General features: G+C 34.2%; 1 protein-coding gene across 4 annotated transcripts; it reads right to left on the bottom strand.

The window, feature by feature from the left end:
• Window positions 1–17,990: 17,990 nt before the first annotated feature.
• On the bottom strand, window positions 17,991–24,002 carry LOC131073628 (uncharacterized). Of its 4 annotated transcripts, none has more exons than XR_009112924.2 (4): window positions 23,004–24,002; window positions 20,734–21,040; window positions 20,355–20,585; window positions 17,991–18,654 (listed from the first exon to the last, which is right to left on the bottom strand). XR_009112924.2 is itself a non-coding variant. In XM_058010115.2 (3 exons), exons 1-3 carry the CDS (start codon window positions 23,712–23,714, stop codon window positions 20,431–20,433), a joined length of 1,173 nt encoding a protein of 390 aa, XP_057866098.2. In that variant the 5' UTR covers window positions 23,715–24,002; the 3' UTR covers window positions 20,169–20,430. The 4 variants fall into 4 exon arrangements, 1 of the variants encoding a protein (XP_057866098.2); XR_009112923.2 differs by lacking the exon at window positions 17,991–18,654 and adding an exon at window positions 19,477–19,932 and having other exon boundaries at window positions 20,221–20,585; XR_009112925.2 differs by lacking the exon at window positions 17,991–18,654 and adding an exon at window positions 19,477–19,932.
• Window positions 24,003–25,289: the final 1,287 nt, after the last annotated feature.

The following is a 25,289-nucleotide window of genomic DNA, read 5'->3' as shown; positions in this document are numbered from 1 at the left end:
TAGGATCAGATCTTGCCTTCTTCTCCTTTGCCTCTTTCTTCTCACTACCAGATTGGGGTTTCCGGATCACTCTAGAAAACTCTCCTTTCTTCGGTGCCTTAGGAATGTCTGTATCAGATTCAGTTTCAGATTGCACCAGAGAAACTTCTGCATATTCCCTTTGGGGTTTCTGCTTCTTCCTCAAAACACCTTTACCCTTAGCAAATGCACTAGAGGATTCTGCTTCAGCATGAGGTGTCTTCACTGAGGCGGGAAAAGGTCTTGTCACCTTTACCCTAACTGGAGCAAGTACAGTCTTTTGTTTCTTTGCTTTTTCAACTGCATCTCTCGTAGCTCTAACTCTCTCCCGGGGATGACCTTCTTTGACAAGAATGTCCTCCACAATCTTTTCAACTTTTCTCTTTCTTGTTGGTTCAGTGAACTTAGTGTGTAACTCCATTGATTTCTCCTTGCAGGTTCCGAACCTTTCTTCTTTGGTGTCTACTGGAGATTTTAACAAATGTTGTGCATAGGCATCCAAAGTAGCTTTATCAACTTCATATCCCATAGGCAATATCTATACCACCCGGGGTTGAACCACTTCTATAAGATATTCATCTTTGTTCACCATAAAGCAGATTGTCCCCTCATATTTCTTTACAATTTCTTTGGGGATTCTGACTCTTTGTTTCATTTTGTCCTGAAAGGTTTTGAAGAAAGCCCACAAAGCAGCATTCTGATTATCCTTTTTGCCAAGTCTATCAAGCCCCTTCTTTATCTGTTGAGCCACCGGTTTGTCAAAATCACATTATACTCTGTCGGTTCTAGGGATCTGATTCATGAAATAGAGTGCCAAACAGATAACCAAAGAACCAAATTTGAAGACATGATTTTTATCCTATTTGATTTTCTTCAAATTTATCATCAACACCTCAAATAGCACACTGTACAGGTCATAATAAGCATCTTCTTTGACCATTTTGTAGGTTGCATGAATAGCAGTGCCAGATACAAAATTCAGTATGTTAGACTAGTATACCTTGTAACTAATGACCATTGCAACAACTTTGGCATCATCCTCCTTTATTGTGTTGATTTTCATTGCTCGGCCATCAAATTTTGCACCGGTTAATTTGTTCACTATAGGTTTTGTGACCTTGAGTAGCCCTGGCTTGTCACTAGTTTGATTCAAACAGGTTACCACTCCAATCGCATCAGCAGTGATTTTGTATGGTTGGTCTAGCCATATAAATGTAGCATGGATCCTACTTAGCACATACCTTACCCATTCCTTCTCATCGAATGTTGGAAATTTCACAAATTGTGTGAAACCCTTTCTCTACAACTACACAAATTTTGGCTTAGGGTTGTCGATTTCATCCATGATATTGTCAGTATAAAGATTCAGAATATCCTCATAGTCGGTTTCCTCATTCATAGTGAATGTAGGCTCGAACATCATCGACGTGCAAAACTTCGTGCGAAATGAAAGAAAAATCTCCAACTGGATCGACTTCCATGGATTTGTAGGGGTGTTTCTTGAACATAGGACGAGTCCTATCCTTGACTTCAACAACCAGAGGGGTGGCAATGGAAGACAAGGATGCCATTTCAAATTTTCAGAAACTCAAACTCAGAAAATATTCTTTGAAAAATACCTTAACTGACTGACGGATGCCCTAGATCGCTCGCTGGATTATTTTTTCTCTTTGATCGCCTGAAAACCTTGATCGCCTTGTTCTTTAGCTCGAAAACACTATTCGCAAAGTGAAGAATGATTCTCGTATTTGCCCTTTTTAACTTTGCAAACCCTAATTTCACTTTGAAATAAATGCACCTCAAATATCCAACCGGATGCTAGAGTCAGCCATCTGAATCCTGGATATCAACTGAAACTCAATTCCTACCATCTATAATCCATCGACTACAGATCTCATCAAGGGGTACTGCAAGATTTGCATCAGTTTGCCTCCCCCTAAGGCCAAAAGCCCTAGTTACCAGATGAAGATTTTGCACGGGATTCAAGTACAGATCCATTATCAGCCTTAGATTCATCCTTCTTTACCCACATCTTATTATGTTGATCTCTAATCTCATCTACTTTTGCCTTTCCCTTTTCATCTGATTTGTTCTTGTCAACCGGAGCACTATTTTTGCTTCTGCAAAATTTTGCAATATGATTGGTTTTGTTGCATGCTCTACAAACAACATTATTCTTCATAGGTATGAAGTTCATCTGATTTGGTCTTGTCCTACACTGATTAGAGATATGTCCAAACATTCCACAAGCATGGCATCTCTTACTTTGAAAGTTATTCATTACTGCTCTACACATATTTGACTTGTGTCCAAAGTTATTGCATATGAAACACTGACTAGTAAAGGTAGGAACATTATTCATGTTGTTCATCATATTGTTATTGTTCATCATTCCATTATTCATCCTACTTCTACACTGACTCACCATATGACCAAACTTATTGCAAGTAAAACATCTACCATTGAATTTATGAGCATTAGGTTGTCTTACCGAAGGATTCTTTCTCTTCTTTTGATCAATTTTTGCATTACCTTGTCCAGATCCGGAGGATTCACCTTTCTCAAATCCTAGGCCTTGCATATCCTTTCCATGTCTCTGACTTTCCAGCATCTCATCAAGCCTTACTGAACTAGCTTTGAATTTGTATTTGTATTTGTTGGCGGTAGCAAGTTCATCCCTCAAGGTAGCAATCTGTCTTTCAATTTCTTGATCATTATTCCTTGATTGTGTCAACTCAAGCTTCAATTGATCATTCTCATAGGTAAGCTTGAAGCATTCATCAACTCTTTCCTTTAGTGATTGTGCCATATTTTCTTCATTCTTCTCCTGGTCCTCAATTTCCTTAGTCAATCTCATCACAATGGATTGCATCTCATTCTTCAAAGTAGCATTCTCTCTCTCAAGCTTGTCAGCCTCATCAGCATTTTCCTAGTATTCCATGATCTGATCTTCTTTCTCCTTCAACTTGTCCATTAATTTCATCCTCTTCTCTCTATAGACACTTGCTTGATCCTTTCGCTCACTAATGAATTCATCAGCAGCATTCAGGTTCTTCTTCAAGGTACAGACCTTATTTCTAGCTACATCAAGATCCTCAAGTGCCACATTGAGTTGTCTCTGAAAACCGGAATCCATTGAATCAATCTCACGGATCTTCCTCAAGCAGTTAAGCTTCCTCAAAGGACCTAGGATCTGATACCAATTGTTAGAATCAGGGATCATTGAGAGGGGGGGGTGAATCAATGATCTACTGGAATTCAAATCCACAAACTTATTCTTTATCCATCGGTTAGCAATGCACAATAGAAAAGAACATAAGCATGCAACAAATAATCCACAACACTAGAATTTTTACATGGAAAAGCCACGGTGGGGCTGGAACCCACAATATTCATATACTATGGCCAGGAGTACATAAATATTATATAGATGGGGAATGCACTTGCATTCAGGCTCACTGCCTAGAGCTCACTGCTCAATTACAATTGTCCAGAAGGCTACAACCTTCAGGGAAGTCTCACTGGCTTACAATTTGATTTCAATGAGGAAATACCGTGAAATGAACTCTCAAGAAGCATCTAATAATGCAAGAATGAGTTATGGTTAAGAATTGAATCTCTGACTATCTTTGCTCTGCTGAATACTTTGGTTTTGTCTCAGTCAGCTACTGGATTGTCTAAAAGAAAAGTGTGCACGTGAAACTATGCTCAATCGCACCAAAACAGATCACCACACCATTATTACCACCAAAAACAATCGCCAATTTGATCTTATATATCTGGTCTTAGCACATAAGCAATCTCCTTCAAGTCGGCTTCAATAAGTGTAACGTGTAGCTCCAAGTCGTCTTCAATCTCGAACATAAACGTAGCACTGGACCAAAAGATTATAATCACACACTTCCTAAGGATCTTCCCATTCACCGAGATCACAAAAACAATCACCCAAAACACTGCAATCATCAAAAATCATTCCAGATCAAAACATTACCGAAATACCCTGTTTTACCAGTTAACTCCATCTTCCGGATAAGATGAATCACGACCGTCGAATCGAGTCTCCAAGAAGAGTTGCCATCAATGACAACCCTAGCCCATAAATCAACCATCGAATATCACCGGATGAGTGCCAATTGCCAACAGGTGGAGACTAGAATAAAGTAATCTGATGACAAAAGGTCAAAGGTTGTCTGCAAAGTCCTGAGATGAGACTCAAACGATGACACGATTTAGACTATGATAGATAGACACAAATCGATAACTCAAAAAAGGTATGGCTTCCTAGGAGATGATAAATTCCAAAGGTAAGCTGACTTAACTAAAGGAACTGAGATGGTATCCTACCATGAAAGATGATAGATCTGAGCAAGAGACTACCTGGTGATATTAAGGTTGATGCAAGATAGTGTGGACAAGAAGGTAACTTGTTTGACTTTTTACAAGATTAGGTTGTTGAATAAAAATATGGAAAGACTAAAAGCGGAAAAGCAACAATGGTAAATTAATGATTGACAAATTAGGAATCCTAGGGAATCAGCTAGGAAGCTCATGAATATTTTTTAATTTGATACGTAGGATAAACTAGCAAGCATGTAATTATATTGCCAGACACATGGCAATATAGTTTAGATACGCTTTAGTGTCGGGCACGCGACAAAAATATTCCAGATGTGTGGAAAGATTGCTCAAATACGTAGGAATATGTCTCAGACATGTAGTTTCAAAACCATAGATGCGAATGCAAGTTTCAAGAATGCATCAAAAAAATGCCATGTATGTGGCTCTAGTGAAAAATGTTTGTCTAATTTTGTTCCAGGTTTCAAATGTGACCAAATCTGAATTTTTGATGATTATTATGGAAAAGCAACACTACAAACAGGAAGACACAATGGTTGTTGATATGATTAATAATAATAAGGGTATGGCCTAAGCTTCTCAAAGCCCAAATTCTCACTGGTCTTATCACAAAAGAAGACACGCCAAACACTTCCTATGCCTACTTGGTCAAGGCCGATAGTAGAAAAACTTAGGCCCACACTTAGAATCTCCTTTAACTCAATTGTGCAACATCTTAAGGAATGTTTTTCAATCTTGTCTTTGCAAAATAAGGATAGGTAGGGGCCTCTAGGACTAGAAGGATGGCCCAATCACCCTCTCCCCGGAAAGCGATACATAGTTTATGTAAAGACAAATATTTTTGTCTTAACTCAAGGGATCTTTATGGTGAGTTACGTCAAGGTTCTATGCTACACCTTTTCACTGAGCAAGATGCCAACAAAACTCAATCAAAAGAGTTGGCCTCTAAAATAAGGTTTTCACTATTTAGGAGACTTGTGTGCGAAGACATCAATATCAAGCCACTTAGGATTTAGTAAACCCTATGTGGCTCTAATTCCACCCCCAAATTAACACTACAAGCCTACACCCTCAAGTTAGGCGCTAGATTTCACCCATTTATATAGTGGGCCGAAGGAAAACCCGCTTTGTCATTCTCCTTGAAGTGATCACTTCTCCAACGGCAAGCTCTCTACAAAAAGAAAAAAGAAGATATTTTGATGTCTCTTACACCCAAGGTCCACAAAGGTGGAGGGAGATGATAATTTCACGACACCTTAGAGTTCTAAACACAAAGTGTGCAAGCGCAAAAGACACGACAAACAAGAGTTCTTTTTAAAACACCAAATCCAAATATGATCTAATCTAAAAAAGCACAAGCACTCAACTAAATACCCTTGCAAAAGCACGAATTAGTTGTTTCATAAACAACCCCTTTAGATTCTACAAGAAATGATTAGCAATATTCCAAGAGAGGGGCCTTATACAATCAATTGACAAGTTGCACCACTTCATTAGTACCAGTAAGGGTTAGCCAAATGAAAGCCAAATCTTAAAATGCAAATGATGAAATGAACAACCTAAATGACAGAAACCAAAGATGATGTTATACCTCCCAGAGATGCAAATAAAACTGATTGTCAACCTACAAAAATAGAAAACCTGCAAAAACCAGAAATGTGGCACTATCAACCACATACATGTTAAGAACAACCACAGACATGACATAAAAAGCCACAAACGTGATGGAACAAACCTGTCGAAAGTCCTAATTAACTAAACATGTAGGCTAAACTATCACAGACGCGTTAAGAACAATCGAAGACATAGCAATATGAACCATAGATGCACTGAAACAAAAATTGACAATTTTGTGAAAAAACCCTAATGACCATAGATGCAGCAAGATCAATCATACATGTGAAAAGAAGTGCCAAATACACATTAAAAATGTTTGTATACATAGAAAGATGAAATCATTGCAAAATCTAGCCTAAAAAATCTAAAAATGCCTAATACTCAAACAACAATGTTAGAAATAAGGGACAAGAGTCTCATTGGGTATGCAAATATGTTTATCTCAAATTTAAGACAAGAGTCCCATCGGATGTGCAAAAATGTTTATCTCAAATTTAAACCTATTTGTAAACCATAAAGATCCAACCACTAAACCCTAGATCTACAAACTAATTCAACACATCATTAGAGAACTACCATGAATGCAAATAACAATGAAATAACAAAGATTATACCATTCACATACAAAGTAGGCTTGTCTCCATTACTCTCCTATCCTCCATGATCTTGTATTTGATAACGGTTGCTCTCATATTTGTGTTTCACTTGCACAAGAGCTCAAGGAAGAACGGATGTGGTTGTGATGATGTATAGATATGATTGCAAAGATGATGTGATGTTGTATTACTAGAGTGATTTCGACAGAATGTAAGTATGCTATATGGAAAAAGAGATGAAGAATCTTTTATAGAGATCATCCTAAAAGTGAAGTGTTTGGATTAAGAGGTTAAAGGATGAAATGAAGGACTAGGATTAAGGAGTATGTATTTAGAAATACATGTCTCCATGTGGATAAGAAGAAAAGGCTAAATGAATTAATAAAATAAATAAAAATATTTATTTAATTTGGGAAAGAGAGAATGGGTTTAAATAAATAATAAATATTTATTTAAATTAGAAAGAAGAAGCTTAGTGAGTTAATCAAATAAAGTAAAATATTTATTTAATCAATAGTGGAAAGGGCTAATGAATTAAATTTTTAGCTCGGTATGGCTAATGAATTAATTAAATAAATTAAAATATTTATTTTATTAATAGAAGATATTAGGATAAAATAATTAAATAAAAAATAAATATTTTTTAATCAAAAGATAGTTTTAGGTGTCTATAGAAGTAAGACATATTAAAATTATATGGTATCTCGTGCACAAGAAGCACTATGGGTAGCATCTCAACTTTAAATGAAAATACAAGTGCTAATTTGCTAAATTCTAGACAATACACAATAGTTTTCATCAGAAGGACTATATACTAGCACTTCCACCAAAAGGAGGTGCAATGGTTACACCGATGGTAAGATATATGTTGTATAATATATTGAGGGGTACAAATCAAAGAAATAGTGATAATATTTATTTATTATGTCATAGTAAACATAGATCAGCAGTTGAGATCCTCTTCATAAGTCCCCTTAGGATCTGTCATTGTACACTATAGCTTTTTTGCAATCTAAAGAAACAAATAATGTATGACATAGTTTATAGTGAATAGGTTTGATCTTGATCATTCGATATGTCTTGTTTGTTAGGGTTATGGTTATGGTTAGATATAAAATTAGGGTTAGGGTCAGCATTAAGGTCAAGGTTAGGGTTAGGGTTAGGGTTGAAGTTATATTTAGGGGTAGAGTTAGGATTTGGTTAGGATTAAGTTTAGGGTTATGGTTAGAAATTGATTCAAGGTTATTTTTAGGTTTATGGTTTGAATTAGGTTCGAGAATAGGATTAGGGCTAAGGTCAGAGTTATGATCATAATTAGGATTGCAAATAGAACCATAACCTTGATTACATCCTAACTTTAATATGACATAGATTAACTCTAATACTAACCTTAACCCTAATACTAATTGATTCATAACCCCAAAACAATTTCTTACCCTTGTTTTAATCTGGAAGGTCAACTCTAATCATAATTGAACTCTAATGGTAACCCTAACCCCAATCTTTACCCTAGAATAGTAATCTTATACTTGAATCCTAACACTAACTCTAGCCTACGCTTTATCGTAGAATGGAAACCTTTTTTTTAACTAATTGTCAACCCTAATCTTAAGCTAACTTTAACCCTTTAATCCAATTACAACTAAAAGATGGGACATATTAATTAATTTGGTATATATTATTTAATATTTAATAAGATTAAAGATTGTAATTCAATTCATAAAAAATGGTATTCTACATACTGCAAAAAATAATTTTATAAATTTCTTATTCATTTTTTAGTACAAAATGATTTTTAAATCATTTAAATTCTAAATATCTTTAAAAAAATTAATAATTTTTTTTTTTTGTAATATTATTAAATATATCATATAAATGTTAAAAAGAATTTGCGCTTTTAGGGTCATATCTTGCACATCTGGACTTTTTTTTCTAAAAACCAAATATTGTTGGAAAGCTCTTAGAGTCCTCTATCCAAAACTCAAGTCCTTTTTTGAAAAAAAATCAACGGATACTTAAAGATATATAAATCTTGTCCTTTTGGGCTACATGCAAATCGAGTATCTATTTGTATAGAGGGTTTATGTTTTTGTATCTTTTTTGGATATTATTTTGAGGAGTGAATAATGTAGAAGGGTTGTAGGTGTAAATATTGTGAGAGCAATCAACATGGACATTAAATGTGACCTAATTTCTCACATAATGCTTTTCAACTCTTACTTGAGTGTGCATTAAAATCTCAAGTTGCTCCTTCTCCATTTGCAAAGACAATTGGTGTACCTTCATTGAATGAGACTCTTATTCCTATTAAGCAAGATAATTCAGTTATTTGTCTCCCTAATTGGGATTCCTATTTGACAGACATTGTTTCATTGTTTGTGGAGTCTCACATTTCAAATTTGGGAGACACATTTGAGGGTTTATCTCTCCTACTTGATGATAGTTGTGATGCACCTACTGTCACATCTTATTTGTCTTTGGAGCTTGTTCAAGTTCAATCTCCAGTGGTTCCTTATTTGTCACCCTCTATTGTGATTGGGTATGCACCTTATTTGTTCGTGACATCATCTTCCAAGGTCTTGGCGACACATGAGCATATTTCAAAGACATCATCATCCTATATTTGAATCTCACTCTCTACCAATTCTTACCCAAAATGGGAAGCATTCCTGCATTTGTAGTTGGTTTATCTTCTTCCCAAGGGGAGAAATGTTGTTTGTAGATATTGGGCTATGTTTTGTCTTCAAGCACTCATCATTTTTGCAACATTATACATTACGGGGGCTATGTAGTCTCTCTTTCCTTCCTATGGAGGGACACTTAACTGTATATACATGATGTATGTAGTTCTTGGGGGTATTATTGAGTCCTCCATGCATCATCTTATACATTACTGGGGCTACGTAGTCTCTCTTTCCTTCCTATGGAGGGATACTTGATTGTATATACATGATGTATGTAGTTCTTGGGGGGTATTATTGAGTCCTCCATGCATCATCTTGTTAGTTTTTTTTTCTCTTTTAGAGAGGAGTTTTCTCCCACTGGGTTTTTCTCCTTTTCTCCATTTGTGAGAGTTTCATTGGTGTGAGTTGCATTGGTTTGTACATGAGTACTTGATCAAGTCTTTGTTGCCTGGACTCATTCATGCATGCATTTAACATTCATTGTTAGCTCTTTAGTTTATCCTTAAATTGATGTTAAGGAGGGGGAGTGGGAGGGGGAGGTGGGTGTAAGAATAATTAGGAAACATTTATCTAATTATTTATTAATTAAATCTTTTATTACTTTTTCACTTAAGCTAAACTTAAATGCTTTTTATTATCAAGAGTTTGTTTTTCTAGTATTAGTTCTAGCATATAGTTGAGTTTAATTTAGCTCCTACTTCGCATTGCTTTATTTCTCCTATTATCATTAGGATTTGCACCTAGGGTTTCATTCATCCTTTTATAAGGATTTATTCATTCATTGCAATTGTATCTCCAATGTTGTTTGAGCCATAATACAAACTCTTGGTTGTTATAGAGCATATAATCTTTGCTTGATCTCTTTTGTATCAAAGGTGTTTCACTTATAAATGAATATCATATAAAAATATCAAGGGTGTTTTACTTCTACAATTATAATATGTGTTATAAGAAGATCATATAAAATAATATTAATGATAATATAATAATATATTGCTTTGTATATGTGTATTATAATAGAAATGATATAAAATAATATTAATTAATATTAATTATAATAGAATAATATATAAGCATAATATTATGAAAAAACAATATTAATAAAATAACATAATTATTAATATTAATAATAATATCTATAATGATAGTAATTAATGCACATAAAATAGTAATAATAGTGGAAATTTTATATAAATGTATTATTATGAATATTATTTAAAAATATTGAAATTAATATATTATATTATACTATTAGTTATTAATCTAATTATTATTAATAAATGAAAATCAAAACCTAAAACGAATAAAATGCAAGCATTTTATGACCGTGATTATTTTTTTGTATGCAAAACCAATTTCATACCTTTCTTTGTAAGGTAGATATTTCAAGAATGATTTGGAACATCAGGGAAAACATGTTTTGCACTACAACATGATCTCGTAAAATCTACAATAATAATTAGGAAAAATCATGTGTGATAAATGTTTCAATATTTTAAAAATTAGATTATAAAATGATAACAAATTGAATATATGTGTTAAGAGTTAGTTTATTCAGTATTATTGAATAATTTTTAATTTTATGAATCAATGCTAAGAAGAATTATTATATATTATATTGTTTTTGTTTTTATTTGTAAGGAATGATTTGGAACATCAAGAAAAACATGTTTTGCACTACAACATGATCTCATAAAATCTACCATAATATTTAGGAAAAAGCATTGGCGATAATGTTTCAATATTTTAAAAATTAGATTATAAAATGATAACAAATTGAATACACGAGTTAGCTTATTCTCTATTATTTAATGTTTTTTTATTTTATGAATCAATGCTTGGAAAAATTATTATATTATATTATTTTTATTTTTATTGTTATTGAAACTTGCATTTCACTTATAAATGGTGTTATGTTTATTAATTTCTTTTGTATTTGATAATACAATCTTTTTTATGCATTGAAAATTTTTGTAACACTAAATCATGTAAGTTATTAAATTTTATGAATGTTACCCATTAATGGGTTGCAAAGGGTTAATCCTACTAGAGAGGAAAGACTTTCAACAAGTTTGTGCCCACCGAAGTTGGGTTGGATAAAAGTTAATTTTGATGGCACATCTCGGGGTAATCCAAGGCCATCGGGTGCAAGGGGTGTCGCAAGAGATTGTAATGGGGTGACAATTACCAGTTGCTATCAACGTATACCCTCGGGCACAAATAATGAAGCTGAAGTTTATGTAGCTTCCTTGGCAATTCAAATTGCAATTAAACTTGGCTCGGAAAGGCTCCATTTGGAAGGAGATTCACATGTACTAATACAGGCTCTCATTCATGGGAGGACACCAAATTGGAAGATTGACAAAGAAGTTAAATGGATAAGAGGCATCCTCAGCAACTTACTAGACTTTAAAATAACGCATACTCCAAGGGAAGGTAATAGGGAGGCGGACGAGTGTGCCAATAAAGCTTTTGACCTGCAAGTGGGCGATCTCAACTTGCAAACTTTCCCACCAACGGCTAGTTAGTGTTTTGAATGCAAACATCCTAAATTTCATTGACAAGCCAGATGCCAATACATAATTGCTGGGTTTGTTGAAAGCATTTATTATCATTGGGAAGGGCCATATTTCAGATGAATGGCTAGCAAACATCTTCAGGTTCGAGGAGTTTGAGTTTCTGAGAAGAGTGAAGATTGTTTTGGGCGAAGAATATATGTGAGGCGAATATAAATATCAGACGAACGTCGAAGTCACCTCCATGTTTGTGGCATGGTGCTTCAAGTTAGAGGGCACAGAGCAGGTGGAATGGCTTGTGAAAGGTTGTGTCCATGAGGAGTGATGTGGGGGTCTGGAAAGTTTCATGAGAATGTCTCAAAGTGGCTCGGACTTTGTATGTCTGAATGGGGCATGGGTTCATGTTAGTGAATTTGTGCCTTCTTTGTGCCCCTACATTCTGTGGAGCTCAAACTGTAATAAGGAAGTCCAATGCTCTCATGCTTAGCTTTGAATGTGCGGTGTGAGGGACCCAATGGAAACACTCATCTTGGATAGTTCTATGTTGAACTCCAGATTAGGCGGCTATCGTTTGTCTAATTTGGCAAGTCTAGCTATACCTAGAACCTAAAGGAATTCGAAGGGCTAGAGCAGGATTGGTACATTGGCAAGAACTTTTCCTATTGGCTTGTTTGAAATGGGTACATTGGCTAGATCGAAGGGTAGCTTAAGTCAAAAGAGGAGAAGTGGGGTCCCTATGATGCCAAATCCTATCAAGCGAGCAACTCCACATCATCTAGGTACAAGTGAGGACGTCCGAGGAAAGCGAAAGAAAAATGCAGGAGACACACACTATGGATTGGGTTTCCATCAGAGGATAACAATGATACGGAAGGCCCAGAGGTGCAGTTGAAGTTGGGTGTGGATTCCAATGGGAAAGGCAAGGAGATAGTTCTAGTGAAATGAATTTTCTATAATTTGCTTTCGATTTAGACGGTGCTTGGGACAACTAGATGTTTAATTTTGTATATGGCTTAGTAATCGAGACTTGACTCGAATTTAGGGGACGGTAGGGTGAAGGTTTTTTTGGTGTTTTGTTTATCTATACATTCTCAAAACTCTATGAAACTATGGCATGTTGATCTGAATTATGGCTTCGGAGTACAATACCTGGTGTGAACCTGCGGTATTGTAAATTTTGTTTACAAGAATAGAACTAGTTCAGAATTATAACAAGCCAAAAAGTGATTCATTCCTTTCCAAAAATCAAGTTTATACAAAATTTGAGCTTCCCGCGGTCACAACAGACCTTTGGAATCTATGATTGTTCAACTCCCAAATCCTGAAAAACAAACTAGACACAAACATCCGGATAGCTATCTCGAAATGACAACCTACTGCTAGACACCGACGCCAGAATAGCAATCCCGACCCGAGGTCCTGAATACCTATTAGAGTAGCTAACACAAGCGGTGTAACCATTTTACGCTAACCCAACAGAGAAAACTATTTTGATGACACTTCATCACAATAACTATACTGATGATAGACTTGACACCTTGGGAAATCTATCAGCATAGCCAACAACAATCGACTTAACAACATTTTCCAAACCCGATAGAGAGAACTATCCTGATGACACTTTATCAGGATAACTATCCAGATGACAAACTTGACATTTTTTTTTAACAATGGAGACACCTTATCAAGATAGCTATCCCGATGACAACATTGACAAACTAGACATCTTATCGGTATAGCTATCCCGATGACAACATTGACAATTTGTTTGTTTACAGCAATAACATTTTATCGGGTTAGCTATCCCAATGACAACATTGACAATTTGTTTACAGCAATAACACTTTATCGGGTTAGCTATCCCGGTGACAACAAAATGACTCCAAATTTGACATTTTGAAATTATTTCCTGATCACATGTACTGAAATTTTGATTTGAAATATAATAACCATTTACCGATCAAAAAAAAAAAATATGAATGTTAATTATTTTCAAATTCAATTAGTCTAGAGATATTTTGTGTCGTCTTCTACACATAATTTTGTAAATAAAAGAATTTAATAAAAACATTTAGTTAAAATTATGTATATTAAATGATATTTTGCTAAACAAACAATACAATATTTACCATAATTTTCCTGGCATTGAAGCTCATCCCCCTCTTATTTGCTAATCTTTACTCTTTCCCCCTTCGCTTTCTTTCATATAATAACCCTACCTATTCACAAGGCATTGAGCAGTCTTTCAATACCTTGTTTTCCCTCAAACTAAGTCCCATATATATCACAGATTCTTTAAGGCATTGTTAAAAGTTACTTGGATAGAGGACTCTTTGCCTGCCAACAAACCTTCGCTGTACCCAGTCTGATACTTCGTCAAGTTTCCACAACAAGCATAGAGTTAACTTGCTAAAAAATGTTAAAGCAAAGTAAAAACAAATGGATTACAAATCATAATATTCTTAAGAAATGCCTCTCCAAGCAACACATGCTTATGATCTGGTTCAACAAAGAGTAAGGAGGGCTCACTTTATTTCATTATTTATGACATTTATATTTTAGGGTTGAAAAATTTTATAGTTTTACATACCCCATATTGGATCCCACGTATAAGTGGGAAACCTATCTTCTTATTTTGCAGCATAGCCTTGCGTTTTCCATCCTCTTCCACTAAGTCTGCTTGATAGCATTTTCCATCAACCTTCCTTCCATCAACTAATGTTTGTGCTGCAAAAGAATGAACTAAAAGGTAGTAACAGATGTTTGGCAGCTTACAGGTACAGATTTCTCTCTTTAAACTCCATTTGATTCTTTGCTTCCTTCAACTATCTGGGTCTTCTGTACTCCATTTTAGGTTCACTAATTCATCGATTCCATTGGTTTAATTTATTGGACTACTCGTCCTACAGTATAAATTCTAGTGTTTGAATACACTTGATCCCAACATCCTAACTTCCTATTCAAGTTTAGATTGATCAATAATTTCAGACCGACATTTTCAAGATGAATTTCAACATTTTGGAAATGCATTATGTCTTCACCTTGATTTAGCAATACATTAATTTCACTAACAATATTGACACATCATTTTGCTGTTTGAAATTTGAGTTTAAGGCTTTAAAAATTAACCGCAGAGACTAAGGGAACATTCTTAACCTGTCAACGAGCCAATACCATCTGAATTGTTACTGCTATCAAGGAGACATCAACACAATACCATGCTGATGGCTGCAGGCCTCTTGTATCATCTGTTCCTGGATGCAGTTTTTTTGCATTGTTTAGCTCATCTCCATCGATTGGTCCATATCAGTTTTTGGCATCAAATAGTTACTTGGCAAGGCTTCACAATTGCAAATTTATTTCTAGATACTTAAGGATTTAGATAACAATAAAAGATCTTTTGTTCAGCACAGGTATGGGTAAGCATGCAAGCATGATTTTGAATCAAAGACTTTGAAGAAGAGATTACATTGAAATCTGGATTCGTAAATACCAAGTGGGAACTTGTATCGCCAATGGTAGCAAGAGTACCCAGATCAGTTTTGCATTCATATTATCATAATGGATTTCATCATCTCACAAGTTTTCATCCTCGATAGCTTCCAAATTAGACAACACTTTGATTGCAAATTGAGAAGAAGCCAGTCAGGAAATAATTTCATTGAATAAGTTTTATTTAATTTTGAACATAAACAAGTATCATTGTCTCATATATTTATAGATTATAATCAATGACAATATGAGATTTGAATTGGATGCATTGAATTTACATCTAACGGCCACAACATGTCATTCTCACATCGATAAACATTATTAATACCTTATTTTATTTTGACTAGTTTGATCCTATTTTAAAATTTGATCAATGACTTAATAGTTTCCACAAAAAACCTTCAATTGCTCTGTAATAAAACAGAGTCCAAAGCCCTCATGGTAATGATGTTGCATTTCACTTTGTAAAGAGAAAAGTTTAAAGGAAGAAATATTGAACACAACCTTGTGGTGCTACCTTCAATTTGTAAAGAGAAAAAGAAAGAACATCAAACACAGATCAGTTGTGATATTGCATTCACATTGTAAAGAGAAAAAATAACTATCAAATATAAAATTTGTGCATTTTGCATATGAAGATTAGAAAAGGAAATTTTAACAGTACTACCAAAAAGCCATGAAAAAAAAGACTTTAAAAATACTAATTTCATTATATGCAGAATTCGAGCCTTATATTCCAATGGTTCCTGAAAAAAAAAAGAGAAGATCCCTCTGGTTGGAACCTGTATTAAACCTACAGCAAGAAACATGAAAATTGAAATCATTCATATTATAGAGGACTGCCAAACAAAAAATTGGAGCTGGCCTGAATAAGGATTGACCATTTCAGTAAGTCTAGTTTGCATATAAAAGAACCCGCAATCACAAACAAAATGAAATCAACGACCTGATTAAGAGGGGGCAAATTTACTTCGAAAATACAATGCAACTGGGAAATGTTGTCCATCATACTGGTCTTGAATTTCAAATTCTATTAATGAAACATAAAATGATCGACATAATATCATAAGTAATGCATCAGTGTCAGCATATGGACATATTTTAATAGAATAGTGAAATTTCCCAGGTACAGGTTGCAGACTTGATGATTTAAAAATTAAAGGTCCACTGAAAGAGCAATTTACTTTAAATCGCTGATAAATCTCCTTGTGGCATGCTGATTGATAATCATTAGTTTTTAGAATAGAATTGTTGGTATGGCTTGTTGGTTGCCAAATATGGGGTATTGGACATGTTGATGGCAAAGTTTCATCATATCACGAGCTGCTAGTAAGGTGGGATTATTATTTCATGCTCAGACTAAGGGTTAAAACACTTAAAACAAAGCCATTGACAAGTCCTTTTCTTTCACTGTTGTGTTTATTTCTTTTAAATATGTTGTTTGTTTTGGCTGTACCATAGCCATCTCCAAAATGGCCAAAACATCCCCTAAAAGAAAAAGATGTAAGGACATTTCCTAAAAATTATGCAAATCAGGGATGGCTGGGGAACATTTCTGACCCATCCCTAAAATGTTCCCTGTAGAGGACAGCATCTGAAAATGCAGGGGATGCATACCTGTGACACACAGATATCTATTGATTACAGAGGTTCAAATTGACTGTTTATACCAAATTTAATTACATTGCAAGTTTAGGAATTTGTGACCCACATTTCATGCTGTGGTACAAGCCATTCAAATTCAAACCCGAAAAGCCCTAGAATTAGAATGAAGCGGTTCAAACTTGCAGCAACACTTGAAATACGACAAAATGCACTCCACAAATGTTAACCAAATCATCAACTTGCAAATTTCTGCATCATCTGACAAACAATTTTGAATTCTCAATCCCTTCTACTAAACTAAGGGCTACCAAAGGTCAGGCAATAGAAATGGATTGCTGTGCCTCAAATTTTGCAGCAAAGTAGAACTCTAAAATAGTAAAATGCTTCCACTTGCAAATTTGACATTCTAAGAGCTGACTCCAATTTTTTTTCTCAGATTCAAACCCTAACAACCCTAGAAAATATCACAACCTTCCAAATTTGCAGCAATCCATTCGAAGACTTTGCAAAATATGATCCTTTATGCTAAAAAAAGCAACTACTTCCAGATTTCGAAGATAATTTCAAAATTTTAGAGTGAATATTAATAATTTGATCTGGTTGCATTCAAATTGTTAAAAAATAAAACTCACTGAAACCATCGCAAGTGACTTACCTCAAAATTTTGCACAAAATGTGTCATTCTGTCAACAAAGCAAAAATGGTCAGAGTTTGCACGAAAAATTTACGAAACCCTATCATAATAGATTTTTTTTAATGAGACAAATTTAAACCAATCACCCTGCAATTGTTGAACAAATTCTAAAATTATAAAACTCACAGAAACCATGGCAAGTGACCTACCTCAGGTTTCTGCACAATTTGTGCAATGGTGTAGACAATGTCAATGAGGAAAAAGGTCCCAATTTGTAGGAAAAATTTTGACAAAACCTACCAAAAAAGAGTTTTATTAAAATGAGTCAAACCAAAACAAATCTCCCTGCAGTTGCTGCTTCAATCCTTTCCCAATAAACGAGATTTTAGGGCATCTGATATCATTCGAGATTTTTGCAGCCTTATAATATCGAATGCAAGTCAAAGTTTGTCTTCAGGCATGAGGCGAGGACTATCAAAACGTTTTTTATTCCCAATGAGTTTTAAACGCTTTTCTTTTTCAAGCGTGAGACATGACGTTTCCGGTGGGACTTCCCACCAAATATAACCTATTGGCTAAATACTCTCAAAAATACATGGTACACTGCCTTTGTTTTAGGGAGACAAGATTAAATAAAAACCCACAGTGGCCTTGAAATATAAGATTGTCAAATAGCTCAACGATAAAGATATTCAGAAATGTCAATAAAACACAAGTTAAACTATGCCATCATAATTAGATGGCCACAGTTATCTAGATTCTAAATTGTTCAATGAAAAACATGCAAATTAGGCATGATGTATCATTGACACATTCTCAAACTCTATTGTAGTGTATATCTCCAAACGCATGCAAGGAATTTCAGCTGTAGAAAGCCAATAAGACGTGAACACCTATAGTAGATTATTTGCATACTTGAAAGTGGTTTAGAATAGGAACCCTCCAGAGCCATCTACTACAAACAAAAGGAGATACGGTTCCAACCTGCCATTACCAATTCTTCCCAGTAACGCGTCACAATATGAAAGTCCCTTATATCAGCCAGCTGCCTATCCAGACATGACTACTTTGCATTGCCTTCTCTTCCTGTTCCTTGACCTCTTGTTCTCACCAGAGGCTCCTTCAACTTGAAACCCCTGTAGTAAGAAAATGCAGTATAATATCACAACAATCTCATTATAAAAAACAATTTGTGAGGAGGTTTTGATTTTAAAGACGCCCATTGTTTCAATATGTAATTTGAAGACTAGTCAACCATCTTGAATATGATGGTTCCTAAAATGCAGAGCTAAACATCAAATAGGATGAACTCAAGTTGTAAAAGCAAAACAGATTTCAAAACAAAGCCCTAGGTACAAAACCCAGGAGACATGATAATGTCTTCAAACTGTGTAAAACACCACATCGGGCATGCAAGGTTTGGTGTACTCCAATGAACCCAAGTGCATGTCCAGCTTAAGGTCAGACCCGCAAAAAGGGGAATTTATGGAGCCAAAAAAGAGAAAATTAAAGCAGCATTAAGCACACTTTTTATTTCGAAGCAGAGCATAAATATCAGGCTTAAAAGATAACATTTTGATTTTATTAATGCTAAGAGCGACATACTGAAAAGTAGAAAATTGAATGTGCAACACTCAAGGCATGCAAAAAGCTTTTGAGGATTGATCATATTGATGTTGCTGAGTACTCATTGCCTGGTAAGTGGAATCTTACAAGCATGTTTTGCACTGGCATCCTGTAGTCATTGTCACTCAATCAATATTGAGATTTTATATTCATTGTCAAAGGTACATTGTAAAGGAGACACTGGTCACAAGTATTAAGGACCGACCATAAGTGAATAAAAATTCTGATTCACTGTTCCTTTGCTGTCAAAGGAAGTTCAAAAGCTAATCTTTCTTGTTTCAACAATGACTGACATTCGTTATTAAAGAATGAGTGAACACATAAATATTCAATTATACACAAATCAGATTTTGTAATCATTTCACCAGTCCTATAACAAAGTATTTAGGTAACAAGATTTTTCACAGCTTTTCACTTCATTACTTAAATAGTAGTTCATTACTATGCTACAACAGAGAACATTTACCATGTCATCAGTTGTCATGAGAATTACAAAAATTCAGTACATCAATTGAAATATTAAGTGCTGGCTAAAATATATGCAAGGCATCAGAATGAGAAAGTGTTAACAAATCTTTTGGCATTGGAGAACTAGATTTCTTGGTGCCACTCCTTTCTCCAGAAAGGTACGCATGTCGTAACCTTCATTCAGGGATGTTCCGATGTTTAAAGAGGACATGGCTACTAATAGTGTTGCCAGTATGACTGTCTTCACAAAACATATTGATTTTTCAAGGATAGGAGCAGGCGTTGAATGCTGGCACTTGATGCCTGAATTAGGCAAGGAACTGTAATGAAAGCCAAAGCACTACTTATTATACTTCATGTGACTTTGTAAGATGCATGCATTGTAAAAACAGAAAATGCTGGAGTGGTTGTATATAAAGTCAAAAAACCAAAAAGGCTATATAAATATGAAATGTATATAGTATATACAGCTTCTCATCTTCAAAAGCAGGAATGGGAACACTTCTTCTACGTGAGCCCCAAATGATAAAATAGTTTTTAAACAGAAAAGGCCTAATTAAACAAGAGATTGCATTGATACTTTATAAACTTGAAAACCACTAATGTACATCAGCGTACAAGCTGAGCCTTGGGAGAAGTGGATACATGTCCAAGCACCCATCCACAACCATAGCCAATTATCTGTAGAATCTTTATAATTTGGTCAAGTTTTAAAAAATGTAAATGGGAGTAAAAGAATTACAGATCAATTCAGGTAAGTCAATTCAGGTAAAGTCAGCCATCTTGGGAAAGCGCCATTGCTAGTTTGCTAGAGACTTCTAGATATCCTTCTTCTTCATGTCCTTTTCCCCTTCCATTCCAAGACGTTTTTTGAATTTTTTCTTCTTTGTAATTGCAGGACGTGAACTTCCTTTAGGATTAGACTTTTCACTTTTACTCTTTGTATCTTTATCATCCAGTGAGGACTTGTGCCCTAACAAACAAACAGGTTAAATTCAAATTCTTGATAACTTGAAAAAATTTCAAAATAACATATTACAGTATAACTAAGATCACCATTTTGTTAAGATATTTATTTGAAAATGAAATTACTTGTCTTATTCAGTGAAAAAAAAACTCACTCTTTATGGTATTTTTGGTAGATGCAGCAAGACAAATTATCCTTGCTTTTGAGTCAATCTCGAAAACAGGGGTTGGATTCTCTGTACCCACCATTCTGGTATCCCAAATCCTCACAAATCCATCTGATGATGCTGATGCAACAAGATAAGGAGTTTCATCTGATTCAGTACTGGTTTTTGGTCCAAGTACAGCAAGGCCTTTGATACGACTTTTGTGTGCGTTCTCTATAGAAAATGTTATCTTTCCAGATGCTAAATCCCATGCCCGAATCATAGACTCATCTCCACCAGTCAATATCAATCCATTCTGTCCTAAAAAGAGTTAAGCATTTCAGGTTGAGAGTTGAAATCCTCCATAGTTCTAAAATAATATAAAAAATAGCATTTGAATCAAGTGGATCCAGAATAAGAATATCCAACATTTTAAGTTGCACAGATGTTGGATGTTCCTTTTGTGTTTTTAGCTCAATAATATTGAATTATAAGAGGCCAATGGAAAGATATTCAAATAAATTTTGTGAATGGACTGGGAATACTTAGTTTATAGAGGCATGCATTCTCATCATGGGCTTATAAAAAGATTTAACAAAACCAAGAATTCGATTTCATGCTTCAAAGAATCAAACATATTATTCCCATATTTGCATGTTTTCAAAAACAATATCAATACACTTCTTGGCAAAACTCTGCCAAATTAAGCTAAAGACATCCTAGTCAATCAAATTTAAAAATGTTAAAAAGGCCAAACAGACAAAATCAATATGATTCCTAAATTTGAGCACTGGTGTACTATCAAAACACATTTTTACATAAGTATCACAGTCAAAATTACCAGCAAATATGATGCAGGAGCATCTCGCATAGGCAACAAAGAGGCCTAGAGATGAAGTCTTTGGCAAATGAATAGACATTCACAACAAGATTTGGGCAGAGGAAAGTAAGTTTGTGCAGGTAAAATAAAATAGTAAACAAAGAAGATGAAGGGGTTAAGTGAAGAGAAGATTTGAGGAGGCATGGGAAGACTTTCTTTAAAAATGAACATGATGCAAGATAAGAAAAACAGTGTGGAAATAAGGAAGCCACACAGGCATAGAAGACAATTTATGGTAAAATGATAAAACTGCTAAGTGGGGCACAGGACACTCCATGAATTGGGGTGTAGAAATTTGCAAAATAAGAGGTATTTTTTAGACTGCAATGATAATGTGAAAATACTAAATAGAAAAGAAAGATTGGCTGCGTAGCTGCAAAAGGAGCTGGGACACAAAAGGAGCTAGGGTATATGTTTTAGTCTGGACAGAGAATAAGTAAATGCTATGATAAGTGTAATGAGTGAACAGGGAGGAATTGGGAGAAGATGAATGCATGGAGCTACAAAGTGAAGCAGAAGTTGAACAAGAAATACAGAGAGGAGTCAAGGGGCACTTAGTGAAAACAATATAAGTTCTACTGTTTTATTATATATTTATGCAAGCATACAACGCTGAAGAAGCAATACATCAGTGCCTTAGAAAAAGAAATCTGCACTGAAACACATGTTATGATTGCAGATTACCAAAAGCAAAAGAGGGGAAATGGATGAGCAGGAGAAAGAGAGACAGAAAATTAGAAGAAAGAAATATGTATGCATAGCTGGATGAGTGTGTGGTGATGAGAAGAGGCAAGAAAGTTCCTATGTTTTCATAAGTACGTGGAAAATCAAAATTCTAAAAGTTGCAGATTAAGTACAAGGATAGAGGAGAACTGATAAACAAAGAAGAGAATCAAGGCATGTGGGGAAAAGAACAGGCTGCAACACATTGAAAATGCGTGGGATAGCAGAGACATTTGATATACTAAATTTAAGTAAATAAATACGGAGCAAAAAGGGTGACTGTAATTAACAAAGTTTTATGTTCAAATTTTTTATGGTGTCTTTGAACATGGACGGATAGAGTTTCCTCTGGTTATTGTTTAACTATAAATACAGAGTATAGAATATTGGTGAATCAAAGTGGAATTAAAGTGGCTGATTTCTTCTTGTGCGGGGAATTATTTGGACAGCTGCAAACCGAGACCAAATTGGCAAAGTTCTCTTGGTTTGGTCTGCGTCAAAATATAACCTTTAGAATTTATATCCAGCACTTAAACTAAGGATGGAGCCGCATATAATTTAATCCTAATTTGTTGAGGCATTATAGGTGAAAGCAACTTGTGTACAAATCCATTGTTATATAACCTTTCATTTTCAAATGAATGGAAAAACGTCATTCGAAAAAAGCAGAACATACCGTGAATGGGGAAACGCAATTTACTCTCTTCCCGTGCTGCAGAGAATGAAGCAACCTTGCATCTTCAGCATTGTGAACAGACACCACATCTTCGATAGCTACAGAATAACTATCTCCAACCATCGAATTGAACTCAATAACAGTGGCCTCCTTTTGCAAATTTGAAGTAAAAGTGCATCTCCCCTTAATTAGATTAAACATGCTCAAATGACAATCCCTGCCAACAGAGAGAGCGAGTCTCCCAGAAGGGTGTATGGCCAGATCATTGACACCCTTCTTGTGGGCCTTCATGGTTTTCAAGTGGACCCACAAATCTGAATCCCAAATACAAATTGTGCCATCCAAGGATCCACTCAACAAATTCCTAGGATAAGAGCTGCTGCTACAATTGTTACCATAGCATTCATCTCCATAAAAACAGAGGCTAGTTATTGCAGCACTGTGCTGGAGGAGAGAACCCACTTCAAGGTAGTGAGCCATGTCAAATATCTTGATGGTGTCATCCAAGCCACCTGTTACCAGCACAGATCCTGCCATGGCTAGGGTTTTGATGGGACCCATGTGTGCAGGATAGGTGAAAATGGGGTTGAGGGTATAACCCATATTTTCTTGTCCTTGTTCCTCATTGTTTTTTTTCTTTTTTCTGTTGCTCTCTTCATCCAGACTCCATCCCAGTATAAATCTTTCATAGGAGCCTGCTACTATATTCATGCTGAGGACTCAATTTTTTGAACGCAGACGGAAAATAACTTAATTTTTATTAAAATAGAACTAGGATTTTCGAAAGATTAAAAATCAGGTGAAGTGCAATTTAAAGGGACAGAATTGTATTTAAACGGTACACAATATTATACACATGTAGAAAACTAGGGTTTTGGGTTTTAAAAAAACAAACCCTAGGCTTTTGAATTAAAAACGCAAAACTAGGGTTTTAAGTTCCCCTGTGAGAGGAAATGACCTAGTTTACAAGATCTACAGCTGATAAAGTCAAAAACGACAAGACGATGTAAATAATCTCATTGCTATATATATAATAATAATTTTGAAAATATAATGTAAAAATATCATTTTAATATAAAGTTAAATATTGAATGTCAAATATAATGTAATTGTTAAATTTAAGTTGATACTAAATATAAAAGATAATATTATTTTTAAAATTAAAAGCTTTATAAAAGATTTGAGTACAATAATTATAATATTATTAAAACTATTCTAATATTTTAGACATGATTAAACATATATATATAATAGCTATAAATATAGAGTATAATGAAAAACAAAAATATAATATTTTAAAATTAAATATAAATAAAATATAATGTAATTCAAATAATTTCAATTACTTTTATATATATATATATATATAAAAGAATTTATATATGAATTTTTTCAATTTAAAATTTTATAGATATTAAAGTTGAATGAAATAATTAAACGTTATATATAGATTTAATTTTAAGATATATAAGCTAGTAGCACGATTACAAAACATGTAAGAGAACTATATTAATATTAATTTAATATAAACATGTTAATTAAGGTATATGTTATTATTAATATTAGTATTGTATCCTCTCAAAATTAATAATTATTAAATTTGTCTTCTAGTATTTGTTTAATTAAATTGACATCACAAAATATTTTATAATTATACATTTAAGACAACACAATTGTAAAAAGATAAATAATATAAAACAAAATAAATTAAATTAAACAATATATTATTTACAATTAATAAATTACTATTTCAACTACAAATTAACAAGAAAGATAAATAATATAAAATAAATTAAATTAAATTAAACAATATATTAACTAAATTTAATAAATTACTATTTCAAATACAAATTAACAAGGCAAGTATTGGCCACTATGTGGCACTTATTAATATTAGTATTGTATGCTCTCAAAATTAATAATTATTAAATTTGTCTTCTAGTATTTGTTTAATTAAATTGACATGTTTATATTAAGTTAAGATTAGTTACAATAATATATTACTATTAATAATAAATAATAAAGACATGTTTATATTTTTTATCATTAAATTGTAGCTATATGGGGCTACACCCTAACATTATATCAAAAAAACCATCTTACATTCATGTTTACAATTGTCCTTCATATCAGCCCATATCTATTCTACAAATTGTATATATCACTTGTAGCAAAGCCTATGTATATCTAGCCCTTCACATTACATCTGCAACATATTGTATAGCTATTGCCCCCCTTCTAATCCCTGTACCCATTACATTGGAGTTCCAAAAACTACTACAAACA

This window comes from Cryptomeria japonica, chromosome 11, assembly GCF_030272615.1.
Source record: "Cryptomeria japonica chromosome 11, Sugi_1.0, whole genome shotgun sequence".
In the NCBI taxonomy this organism is placed as follows: Eukaryota; Viridiplantae; Streptophyta; class Pinopsida; order Cupressales; family Cupressaceae; genus Cryptomeria; species Cryptomeria japonica.
This window is presented reverse-complemented; position numbering and strand designations above follow the sequence as displayed.